The sequence below is a fragment of the Rattus norvegicus genome, chromosome 10 (genome assembly GCF_036323735.1).
Source record: "Rattus norvegicus strain BN/NHsdMcwi chromosome 10, GRCr8, whole genome shotgun sequence".
NCBI lineage: Eukaryota > Metazoa > Chordata > Mammalia > Rodentia > Muridae > Rattus > Rattus norvegicus.
Window position 1 is genome coordinate 71,545,125 of NC_086028.1, and position 13,185 is coordinate 71,558,309.

At 40.8% G+C, this 13,185-nt stretch overlaps 2 protein-coding genes across 5 annotated transcripts in view; both read right to left on the reverse strand.

Annotated features, from left to right (window-relative positions):
- The window catches only part of LOC134480843 (large ribosomal subunit protein eL21-like), a 1,068,210-nt gene that overhangs the window by 936,956 nt on the left and 118,069 nt on the right, over window positions 1–13,185 (reverse strand). The window lies entirely within an intron of this gene.
- Window positions 1–13,185, reverse strand: part of Ints2 (integrator complex subunit 2) — a 47,509-nt gene that overhangs the window by 16,104 nt on the left and 18,220 nt on the right. For 3 of the 4 annotated variants that reach the window (XM_008768072.4, XM_063269393.1, NM_001100630.2), the window contains 8 exons: window positions 12,274–12,345; window positions 12,066–12,180; window positions 10,306–10,374; window positions 8,505–8,639; window positions 7,118–7,294; window positions 6,085–6,193; window positions 3,327–3,431; window positions 790–954 (listed from right to left, as the gene is read on the reverse strand). In XM_008768072.4, coding sequence (XP_008766294.1) covers window positions 790–954; window positions 3,327–3,431; window positions 6,085–6,193; window positions 7,118–7,294; window positions 8,505–8,639; window positions 10,306–10,374; window positions 12,066–12,180; window positions 12,274–12,345 — 947 coding nt within the window. Of the gene's footprint in view, window positions 1–789; window positions 955–2,293; window positions 2,385–3,326; window positions 3,432–6,084; window positions 6,194–7,117; window positions 7,295–8,504; window positions 8,640–10,305; window positions 10,375–12,065; window positions 12,181–12,273; window positions 12,346–13,185 lie in introns of those variants that run through there. The other variant, XR_005489890.2, reaches the window with a different exon arrangement.

Below are 13,185 nucleotides of genomic sequence, written 5' to 3' on the forward strand. Positions count from 1 at the left end.
TGGGAAAACTAATTATTTTTGTTGCCACCATGAACAACACTGTATCTATCTATACCTAGCCATTCATGACCAACCAGCTACTTCAAGGGAAACAGTCATGCATGTAATACACCCTGGAAAAGCAACAGAACCTGAAAGAAACGTGGAAAAACTAGCCAAAGCTGGTAAGAACAGCATGTCTCTTTGTATCTGGGTTCAAATCCACATGTCAAAGACAAGTGGCTCACAATTCTCAATTGTGTAGAGAAAACAGAAAGACAATGACCTCAAGAACTGAGGGTAGCACTGAGTAGCAGAGCACTGGCCCAGAATGCACAAAAGGCCCAGAGTTCAGTCTGCAACTCCAAAGGAAAAAGAGAGAAAGACTTAGAACTAACAGATAAGGAATTCAAGAGCAACAACAAAGATTGTTCAACAACAATCTTTACACTGATTGTACAATTGTATTCAGAAGGTTTATGAACTGAAACTTTTAATACAGCTAGTGCAATGTTAATATGTAACCCACACTATTTGTATTTGGGGATACTAATCTGGAACATTACCCATTAATATCAAGTACACTACCTTGTTCTACTGTATTTATTTCTAACCAGTTTGGGAATTTTCTAAATCTTTTTAATGATATAACACAGTATACAAAAATGCTAGAAACATGTCAACTAAATTTCCAGCATAACAAGGAAATAGTTAAAAGCACCACCAAACACCTGCTTACAATACAGGATTCCAGTCAGCCCAGCCCCTCTGTACAGCAGTAGTGGGAGGGAGAAGGGGCGGCCACTGTACCTTCCTGCAGCTGTTTCGGAGAGTGGGTTTTGGCATTACTAGTCAGGAGCATTCGCCTTAACAGAGCATCCGTCCCTGTGATCTCCTCCTCACAGATCCAGTCATCCACGATACACAAATGGGGGTAATTAGTTGCTAGAAGACGGAGTAAAGCTGAATGCAGCCCTAAAAATCAAAACAGGAAGTTAACTGGACTCTCAGTTCTCAAATAAGAATCTTCCCCACTCCTTACTTTAGCATAAGCCAGGAGTCATAAGGAACAGAGGAGTGACAAACGGTATTTCTCATCTCACTGGTCCACCCTCTAGCACCAGGAGCTGAAGAAACTGCTGTACATGCATAGTGAAGACGCCATGCGCCAGCTAGACTGTAGCCCACAGCTCTAGCCACACCCACTTCTGCAAGTGTCTACCACATTTTAGGAAGTTCTAGCCAGGCCTGGTGTAGAATCCAAGCTTTTCAGAAAGTTAAGGCTGTACAATCCTAAATTCAAGGTCTTGCTTCATCTATACACTGAGCTCAGGGCCAGCCGGCACAACTTAGTGAGATATTACCTCGAAACAAAGACTGAGGGTTTAGATCAGTCACAGATAACTTGCCTCATTGGGGGGGGGGGGGGGGGCTAAGTTCAATACCAGTAGTCAAAAAAATTTTTTTAATTTAAGAAAAAAAAAATGTGTGTAGCATTTTAAATAAAAGTCCCGAAGGAGAAAACAAATTCGCAGTATGTCAGTCAGGAATGGCTCCGTGCGGCAATTCCTGCCCGGCTTACCTCCACTCCGCCCCACTGTTTGACGAACGTCATGAAAGCCGTAACACGGCAATCTTTCACGAGTCCAGGAAAGAAAAAAAAGCTTCTCAAGGGCTAAGATTTTCACGTGCCACCACGCCTGACCATCAAGACTGCTTAAAACTGATGTTTCTACATTTAAAAAGGCACTGCAGCAATCAAAGTGCTACTGAACTTCAAACATATGTATAACTAAAACTACTCCCAACAGACACAGAGAAGTGCAAACCAATCTACATATTATACTCTTTTAAGTAAAACATGTTAATTGGCCAGTGCTGCCAAATACTGTTATCTTTTTTTTTTTAAGAAACAGACTATGTAAAGCTACTATAAATGTAGCCATCTGGCTAACCATGTCCAACGAAGGCTCATGTTCCTCTTCCAAACAAATCACGGCAAAGAAAGAGGAAAAATCATTATTTCAAAGACAGAGGAAAACCACGCTGAAACATGAAAGGTGGCTATTAAGAAACATCAAGTTGGGGGCTGGGGATTTAGCTCAGTGGTAGAGCGCTTACCTAGGAAGCGCAAGGCCCTGGGTTCGGTCCCCAGCTCCGAAAAAAAGAACCAAAAAAAAAAAAAAAAAAAGAAACATCAAGTTTCTAAAACTCGCACAGGTCTATTTACCAATATTTACAACCGGACTATTATATACATATTAGCATATCATGGAATATTATGGAACGGTTTCAAATGATAAAGTGGACCTACATGGGCTGATGTCTCAGCAGAAGCATAGGCCTGAAGATATAGCTCAGTGGTACAGTATTAGCTTAATTCACATATGGCCCTGAGTGCAAATCTCAATGGAAAAAGAAACATATGAAAAAGGAGGTTAGTATATAATATCATCCACCATTTTAAAACATTATGTAAGCTTCTATTAGTTTCAACCACATGCTCTCTAGGTTTGTTCTCTAGGTCAAAGAGAGTCTGTGGCCTTAGACAGTTGGATGTGACGTACATATGGTAGGCTAGACTCTGAGGTCGTTTCAAGGCTACGATATGAGACAGACTCTTCTGCTATGCCAGGCAGCAGCCTTGGGCAGCTCATAGCGACCCAGCCAGACAGCGGTGAAGGAAAACAGGCACCATGCTGAGGTGCCCTGCACTGCTGACCATCAGTATTCTCTAGCTCAGAGGGGGCAAATAATCTTATGTTTTTGTTTTGTTTTGTTCTGTTTATGAGACAGGGTCTTACTTTGTAGCTCTGGCTGTCCTGGGTCTTACTATATATAGATCAGACGGCCTCAGCCTGTCAAGGGCTGTGATTAAAGGCTAAGCCACCATACCTGACCTCAAATGCATTTTGAACTTGACATATTGAAGCTTACAATAGGGTTATATCCAAATAACCTAATAAGATGAAAAGAATTAGAAGTATCCACGGGTGGGCATCCCTGTGTCGTGTGTGGTACTGGGAATGACCATCACACATGCCAGGCAGGCCATCTACCGCCAAGCTGTACCCAGCACTCAAACATCAGCCATCATACTTGGTTCCCTCTATATGAAAAGAAATGACTTAAAATTAAAATGAATGTCAAACTAAAAACAACTGGGGTTTTCTAGGGGTGGTGATCTGTGGGTAATGAGGTAGTGAATTTAGCGAGAGAACGAAAAGCATTTTCAGTCTTCAATTGTTTACATTTATAACAACGAATACTTACTGTAAATTATAACATAAGCAGTAACTATTTCATATCAGTAAAATTTGGTAAAGACAAAAGAAAAACCCAAATACCTCCCAACTCCTGCTGTAGTCCTTGAGCCTGCCGAATGAGAAACTTGATAGGAATCTGATCCATTAGAGAAGAAGAATACGACTTGGGCTTCCTCTGCATGGATGCTGTCAGCAAAGACAAAAAGTGCAAAACAAAAGAACTTCAGAAACAAATCTTAACTTTCAAGGCAAATGGGAATAAAGACACTGTGAAAGTACTTTTAATTCACTCGATATATCAAAGTATAACAGACAGAAATTAACTACCAAAATAATGACTATTAAGGAAATACAAAGGCAAGACCTAGAAAATGCCCTGAATTGGAACAAAATCATGGCAGGTTTTAGTGCACAGCGGAATTCACTGAAAAACCTCAGTGGAGACTTTTTCCACATCTATCTAGGAAGTCTGAGGAGTCATGAACACAGACAGACTTAAAGATCCTAATGTAAATTACAGAACACCAGGGGGTGAGAAAAGGGGGCTGGAGAAATGGTTCAGCTATCAAGACCACTGGCTGCTTACCCTTCCAGAGGACTGGGGTTCAATGACCAGCACCCACATGATGGCTCACAACGGTCTCTAACTCTAGCTCCAGAAGATCTGACACCCTCACACAGACACACATGCAGGTAAAACATCAATGTACATAAAATAAAATTAAATCATTAAACAAGTTTAAGAACAGACATATATAAGGCTGGGTATGGCGGCACACAACAGTAATCCTAGCCACGTGAAGTTGCCTAACCGGGTGGCCATGGCGGTACCTGAGCACCAGTTTACCAAGTCCCAGACAATCAAACAGTGGATCGTGTTCCATTGGTGACCAAAAAGGGTATTTTATACATAACAGGACAGAGTAGAAAACAGTGACAATTGCTTTGAGTGACATGCGGCTGGGGCATGAGTTAAGCACCACCCCAAGTACTCTTAGCTGCCGAGGAGTGAGACTGCCAGGCACGGAGGCTCGCACCTGTATCCCAAGCACTCACTTGGGAGGGGGAGGCAAGGGGATCAGGAGTTCAGGCAAACTTCAGCTGGACAGAGGGTTCAAGACCAGCCTCTACAAGAGACTCTGCCTCAAAAACAAAAAAACAAATAAAAATGTATGTCTGGAACTTTTTATACTAGGAAAGTAGTTTGTTTTGAGGTAATTTAGAATCGAGTGTGCAGCGCTCTGCCCAGCTAGTAGCACAGTGTTTTATGTATAAATATTTGAAATATACAAGGAATATTCACGTTTTAACTAAGTAGTAAGTACACAGAAACCTATTCTTTATTTACTATGCATCTTCTTTAAGATAGATATTTAAATCAATAGTAGCCTATAAGTATGTACAATTTTTACCTCTAAAATATGTTTAAATGAGCACTTAACTAGAATCAATATACATATCCTGCACATTAACAGACACATGTGCATAGCAGTTTAAATAAAGAAATGAATACACGCATGTATCTTAATAGCTACAACATTCCAATACTTGATTCTACCGCAGATTTCAGAGTTCCTATCTGAGCTTCTGTATCTAGTAGGTGGCTACTAATGTTTGTAAGAATTAAACCAAACACGGAGCGCTGAGCTTACAACACAGTATCACAGGTAAGAACATATTTGAGGCAAATAATCTTTTGGCTACAGACAAAAACCTCTCAACACTGGCATGAAGTTCTTTACATCCCTGGAAGACAAAAACTAGACCAGAGAAAACCCCCTAACCAGGGGAGTTTTGCCAGGAAAAGTCTTCTCATTATCTCTTGCCATTCCTCGAGGACGTAACCGTGGAGACTGGCTGGCTTCAACAACCCCTCTGCAGGACATTCCTCTCAACAGCAACGGAATAACTCGGGAATAACTCGTATCCTTTCCATCGTAGAAAGTTAGGGCTGGAGAGAGGGCTGGGTGGGTGACAGCACTGGCACCCACATCCATGACTCACAGCCGCCTGTACTCTTCATTCCAGAAGAGCAGGGAACAGCGGACCTGTGGTGTGCTTACAGACACAGGCACTCACACACACACACACAAGTAATTCTAAAGGTTTGTCCCATCTTATTCACTCTCTCTCCCTTGGCAACTCCCCAAAGCAGTCTCTTCGCGTGGTCTACAGCACGGGGTCCTCCAGTCACCTTCTGAGTTTATTACACTTGGTCCTCATCCTACCCTTCTACAGCAAACAGGTCTTCACCATGCTCTGTGGAGCCCTTGGCTGAACCCCAGTCCTCATTTTACTTCCTCACTCAGGATCACCCAACAGAGCGCAGACAGCAGAACTCACTAAGTCCACGCTGAAACCTCCTTTGGCATCTGGAACCTGTCTCCTGGATTTCATCTACACTCCATTGCTGGGAACCTATCTAATGTCATAATTTTAAGTACCACATATATGCAAAAATATTCAATCCAGGTATCTACTAGATACACAGCTGCCTCTTCACTGTCGCCGCGTCAAAGAACGGATGTCTACATACCCAAAGCGGGACAGCTGATCTCCCACAAACCTAACCTGGTCCTCTAGGTTCTTATTTCAACTAACCGTTCTGCCCCTATGCCACTGTTCAAAGCCTCTAAGTTAACCTTCCTCTCTCTCAAATTTGATTCACTAAAATAAACACTAAAGGAGTGTCTTAGTCCTGTGATACAATACAAGTCATCTGAAATCTAGCCTAAAAAAGTCCCTAGCATCTCACTGCTGCCTCTTCATTGGATTTCCATGGATGGGTCTGACCCACTGTCAAGAAGCTACTGGACAGGCTCAGCTCTGTGCAACTTACCTAACGTCTTTGTGTTTGCCAGGAGAGCTTCCTCGTAGGACAGGATATAATAGAGCACCAGAAGCTGCGCTGTGATGCTGAAGCGCTGGTTAAGGCGGACGCTGTCACCCTGAGGTGATACAGAAACTGTTAAAATTCTGAACAGCAAGAGCATAAAACACACTGTCCAGTGCTGCTGCGCCAAGCACAGCCAGACTGAGAAGAGGACTGCTGGGTTCACAGCAGACTGAGACAGCTTCGTGTTTCACTGAACCTTGAAGGGATACATGACAGACAAAAGGAAACATCCTTTCCTCAACTTTAAGATGACAGGGAATGTCACAAGACTTCAGCTACTACTTTTCAACAGTACTCCCACCAGGCTGCTTCTGAAAGACTTACAAGAATCCAACTGCTATCTGAAATTACTATGAAGAAACAGTTCACAAAGAAGATCCTGCATATTGTGCACCATGTCTACACAAACTACAACTTTTTCCTAACAAAATAGGGAAAAAGATTTTCATTAAACTTTCCTTAATTGAATCCAGGTGCATCTTCAATTTCCAGGAAACTAAACACCACCACATTGGAAGTTTTGAAATACCCCACAGTCCTTTAGCAAATACCTATCTTCAAGGTACCCATTAAACCTTAACAAACAACTCCTTCTGCTGCCCACGGTGGGGCAAGCCAGTTATTCCCTTATTCAGGAAGTTGAGTCAGCAAGATGATGAGTTTGAGAGAGACAGTCTCAAAAACTATGTATTTAGAAAAAAAAATATATATATATGTGATAAATAATTTTTAAAAATTTATACATATATAATTCTTCAAAAAGTATTGTTTGATAAACTACTTGGAACTAATATTATTATATAATTTTTATTAGTAAGCTAATAAAATTTAATCTCTATGTGTGCATATGTGCAAATGTGTATACCTATATATTAATCTTATTTTGAAATCAGAATTACCTATAAGGCTTCTAAGGAAGAAAAGATGGACCAAGCCAGAGACGTGACAGGTGTAAAAGAACCAGTGTTTTATTTACCCCGATGACTTCCTGGAAGATGTTGAGTATCTCCTGCTCAGTGACCGGCTGGTTTGTGGCTTCAGGGTTAGATTTAGATGCAGGAGTAAGTATAGAGTTTATGTACACATCAATCAGAGGAAGCAGCTGCGGGTGCAGTGGAGTGGAAGTTTCACACAGCTGTCTATAAATCCAGTCCTACAAGAAAAAGGCATTAAATCAGGACAATTAAAAAGGATCAACGCTGTGGAAGTACATGCAGCTTTAACACGCGCAGCCTTAACACGTGTAGTTTTAACCACACATGTAGCTTTGCATGTTTCTCAGATCAATGTACTCACCAGTAGTTTTGGGAGCTAAAATATACCACCTCTTTTCCTAATTAGTCTATAATTTAGCCAGGAACACCATCTACGGAGAGACACGCACGTCTAAGATGGAGAGCAGCCTGGCTGTGGGTCTATGTGTTTCAACATTCCCTACTCTGACTATACGCAGAGCTCGCTCTCTGTCAGCAGAGGACGACTGTAGCAGGGGTGATTAAGAAAGTGGACTAGAAAAGAACTAACATGGGACCACCACTTACCTACTGGTGGGTAGAAGACATGCAAAACCATGAGGTGTGCATCTGGACTCTCAATCCATGGCTGTGGTACTCAATACAAGCACAAAAGAAGCCAAAGATGCAACGCGGCTCAAAATCAATACTGTCACTCAATCGTCAAAGCAAGGGCCCCTGACAAGACGCCACATATAAACTGCTCATTGCTCCTTTCAAGTATAAAGGCATTCATAAAAGGTTCAAAACCATTTTTCTATTGTACTTCAGACTTCTCATTAGGAAACCTTCTACTCTGTGATATAACCGAATACAAAAGACTGAAAACCTAAGTTAGGCACTGACTCTGTTGGTGACCAATTTGCAAAAAGCAACAGCAGAGCTGGTAAACAACAGTGAAATTTGGAGAATGAGCCAGACATATTAGTGCACACCTATCACATAGCACGTGGAGGGAGAGCAGACCACCAAGAACTCAAGGGGAGCCTCAGCTACAAAGCAAGTTCCAGACCAGCTCGGGGTCATTAGATACATTTTGTATCCAACAAAAATATAAAAACATGCTACTTGAGAATTTAAGTGGAAACATACATTTTGTAAAAAAAAGTTATAATACTGCTTTAAAAATGTGAAGTTGGGCCTCCTGTTTGTTTGTTTATGCTCACTGGTATTCTGCCTGCACGTATCTTTGTGATGGTGTCCGATCTTGGAGTTATACACAGTTGGGAGCTGCCATGTGGATGCTGGCATCCACACATATACAAACCACAGGAAAGACTACAGTAAACAAACCAAGAACTAGTGACAGAGAACTGAGTTACAGCTTAAAATCTAAATGTGAAGTCATACTTTTATTGACACTTTGTGCTTGGTAAACGATCGACTCCTGAGAAGTTGGTAAATACAATGAATGGGCAAAAACCCAGTAATATTGGCACTCAGGTTGCTGGTGACAGGAACTCGCACTGCATGGGCTGTGACAACCTGAAATGGAAAAATAGCATTAAAACACATAACAAGGGCTGGAGAGATGGCTCAGTGGTTAGGAGCACTGACTGCTCTTCCAAAGGTCCTGAGTTCAATTCCCAACAACCACATGGTGGCTCACAACCATCTGTAGTGAGATCTGATGCCCTCTTCAGGTGTGTCTGAAGACAGCAAAAGTGTACTCTTTTGAATAAAATAAATAGAGGAAAAAAAAACACATAACAGATGGGAAATTAGCTTGATAAAAGATATAGTGTATAGACTACCAACATAAATAGACCATCAACACTTAAATGTAGCCCATGAGGATGAATAATGAGAATCAACTGGTACAAGTTTTAGGTAAGACAAGGTCTCATGTGGATCAGGCGGGCTTTAAACGCTATATTGCTAAGGATGACCCTGAACTCCTGCTCCTTCTATCTCTTTGTCCAGTGTGTTAGGGTTGCAGACTTGTGCCTGAACATTTTTATGATGTCTAAGTGACAAGTAAATTAGGTGTGGTAACACTCATCTGTAGTCTCAGCTACAAGAAAGGATGAAGCACGAGATTCACAAGTTCAAAGCCACCTTGAACAGCTTAGTGAGACTTTACCCACTAAGGCTAGAAATATAACTCGGGTTAAGATGCTTGTCTAGCATGTGCAAATTCCCGAGTTCAATCCTCAGTACACTGAAAGAAAGAAAGAAAGAAAGAAAGAAAGAAAGAAAGAAAGAAAGAAAGAAAGAAAGAGAGAGAGAGAGAGAGAGAGAGAGAGAAAGAAAGAGAGAGAGAAAGAAAGAGAGAGGGGGGAGGAAGGGAGGGGGGGAGGAAGGGAGGGAGGAAGGGAGGGAAGGAGGGAGGGAGGGAGGGAGCAAGCGAGCAGTATATACCTAGGAAGTGGTAATAATTTCTGCTACTTTTACACAGATACAGTGAAGAGCTTGAGGTAGCTCAGTGGTACAGCAGCAGTGCAACATACAAAGGCCTATTTCTGCCACCACCACCAAAAAAAAACTACAATAAAAATAATAAGTAAACAAACACACATGAGAAGTGCTAAAAATGTAAAATGTATTATTTGTGTTAATTGGCTCTAGATAAGGTCTCTCTACCTTTCAAATCTATTTTTACATATATAAAATAAAAGACTACGCTCTTACTTGTCTTGAAGGGTGGCTGTGGTTGCTAAATTTTTTTCTAGTAGTTGTCTGAGCTGGGCCAGCACTAAAGAGGCTGAAACAGGACTACAGAAAGTTCAGAGAATTTACACATTTGTCTATATATTATTCCAGTGCAGCCGGAGATACAGAGAGGAGATATATATGAATTGGCAAATGAATTTGAGAATTAATTTTTACTTTTAGGATCACTTTACTAAAAAGGAAAATAATCTTAGATTCACCCAGAGACAAGGGTACTAAAGCCAAATAAATGTAAACAAAAGAATAAGGAACCAGAGGCTAGTTTGTAATTTAACTGCAAATACTTTACAACCTAAAAACTTAACCAGGGCTTCAAGAGTCTATAAACTCAAGTATACTGTTTTGTAATGAGATAAATGAATTAGTCACAGAGAGTACAATGCGGAAATACATTACCATTCCACACTGAAAGTGATGAAGGAAGACTACTTCACTCTCTTAAGTAATTCAGTGAGGAGCTAAGGACAGAAGGCAGTACCTGCTCTGTAAAGATCTCCTGTGTGAAGATGGTCTTCATCCTGCTCAAGGAGCTTGGCTTAATCACGATCTAAAATTGTTAAAAGAATTCCAGTAGCATGTAAAACTGTATGATGTACACTGACTTTCATGAATTTATTACCCAATATGGAAATAATGCACAATATTGATGTTGAAAAGTTGAATTTTTCTCTCATAAGTGACCTCTCAAGCCTGACATTAAAATTCACAGAAGCAGAACCAATGTAAAACATACACGTAAAAGCGGTGCACACATGCGCATGCCTGTGTCTCAGGCACCAGGAGCAACCTGGGCAATATACTGAGAACTTGTCAAAAATAAAGATAAAACATACTTTAAAATTACTTAATAAATTGTACTAACTACTGGCATCTTAAGTTAGTGGGTAGAAAAGGTTTATCTAATAAATAGAGACAAAAACATACATATTTCATACACACATATGCACTTAGTTATACACATGACACTACACACCAAATTATACCTCGAATGGACGAACTTAAAGCCAATGCAGAACCGAACCGTATGTGGCCCAGTGGAAGGGTGCTGCCTAGTGTAAGAGGAGCCCTATGCTTGTTCTTTGGTACTGAGAAGGAAAGACTTCCCGTGAAGCAGAAGGCCATAAGTAAACCAGAGTAAACCCTGGTAAGCTGGGTGATGGCTCACACGTACAACCCAGCACTCCTGTGAAAAGTCAGGGGACCACGTAAAACTTCGAGCCACTCTAGACTACACAGCAAGGCCTTGTCTAAAAGAAACAAAAGCAAACAAACAAAAAAAAGCAGAACTAGTTTTATTAATAGTCAAAAAAATAGAAAAAAGAGTGCCCATTCTTCACCAATCAAATCTGCAGGCCAGGCATGGTGGCATGCGCCTTTAATCCCAGCTCTCAGGTGGCAGAGGCAGACAGATTGCTATGGGTTTAAGGTCAGCCTGGTCTACATACCAAGTTCCAGGATAGCCAAGGTTATATAGGGAGACTTTGTCTTGATAAATAAATACATAAATAAATTTTTTTAAAAAGTTACAAAAAATGGGGCTCTCTAGGCATAGTAGGATTTTAAGAAACCAAGGGCTCTGCTGTATTTAATGTGAACAGTGAAACTGGAAATATCTCTACAAAAAATAATCTGAAAGAATTCACAAACACTTGGCAAAGTCGCACTTACTTAGTAATAACTGCTTGCCACAGTTTTATCTTAAATAGACTGACAAGTGTATGAGGATACAGATGTGGACTGCCTGTGTGTACATTTATATGAGTTTATACATCTAAGCTTCAGAATAAATTAGAAAATCTACATAGGAGATAAAAAAAAAAAAAAAAAAAAAACCATTGAGACTAGCATGGGTTCCAGGCCAGCCTAACAACAAGAAAGAAGACTGAAAAAATGGCTGGGCAGTGGACTGCTCTTGCAGAAGACACTCACTTGGTTCCTAACATCCATATCAGGTCACTTGAACTCTAGCCCCTGAGGCTCCCCTCCCTCTTCTGGATTCTGTGGACAACTGCACACATGTACATATGTCCACACAGATTTTGAATAAATGTAATTCCTATTTTTCTAGGAATTCCTGAATAAAATTTCAAACTAGCAAACAACTGAAACTACTTTAATGAACACGATGTATTTATTTTAGACTATAAAAGATCATAAATACACTAATTATATGTATATAGTTAATTATGTAAGTAGCTTAGACACACTTTCTTTCAGAAAAAGATAATTAACAATTACCTTCATCCCCAAAGTGGAGCAGACTAAGTCAATGATAGCACTAAGCTGGTTGCTGTGGAAATACATGGCCACCAATAACAACATCTCCCCAAAAGATGCCGAGACACCTGATGTACTGTTAAAACAGAAGAAAAACTATGAATTTCAAGGAGGGAATAAATAAGAAAAGCCTTGTCAGCTAAGAGACACAAATGGCTGCTGGCCTTACCTCTCGAAGTAGGCTTCTTCTTTGATCATCCAGCTGAGCCACACGACCATCAGCTGCTCCTGCTCCGGCGTGCTGCAGAAAGCACATGCCACACGTAAGCCAGAGCAGTGATGGGAACAATCCGAAAGAATCTTTCCGACTTCCAAAGATTTATTTACTCTTTTTACATGTACAAGGATTCTGCCTGTTTGCACCATGTGCATGCCTGGTGCCCTCAGATCCCCTGGAACCAGTGGTTCTGAGCCACTGTTGGTGCTGGGAACTGAACCCAGGTCTTCTGCAAGAGCACAAAGTGTTATTTACCCCTGAGCCATCTCTCCAGCCCTGAAATTATTTTTCATAGGAGTTTCATTTTCTTCTCTATTTTGAAATACCAGCTCAAATGAACGGTTTGCTGAATTGGACCATTAATTATAAACGAGATGAATAATTCTAGAACTCAAAGATGGTGGCTTTGGCTTCATCGACCTGAACTGTCAAAACCTCGATTCCTTTTTTTTTTTTTTTAACTTTTATTTTATATACGTGAGTACACTGTGGCTGTCTTCAGACACACCAGAAGAGGGCATCAGATCTCATTACAGATGGTTGTGAGCCACCATGTGGTTGCTGGGAATTGAACTCAGGACCTCTGGAAGAGCAGTCAGTGCTCTTAACCACTGAGCCGTCTCTCCAGCCAACTCCTCAATTCTCAGTAACTATATATTTGTATAGAGTGACATTCCCTCTTATTCCTTGGAAAAACAAAGGTCTCTGGGATTAAAATGTTGAAAGAACTATATTAAAAACTAGCCAGTTACTTCCTATAGGAAAATGTTTTAAAAATCAAATGTTAAAACATAAGCATCAAATTTGGTAGTTCAGCCTTTAATCCCAGCTCTTGAGAGAGAGAGGAAGGCAGATCTCTGTGAA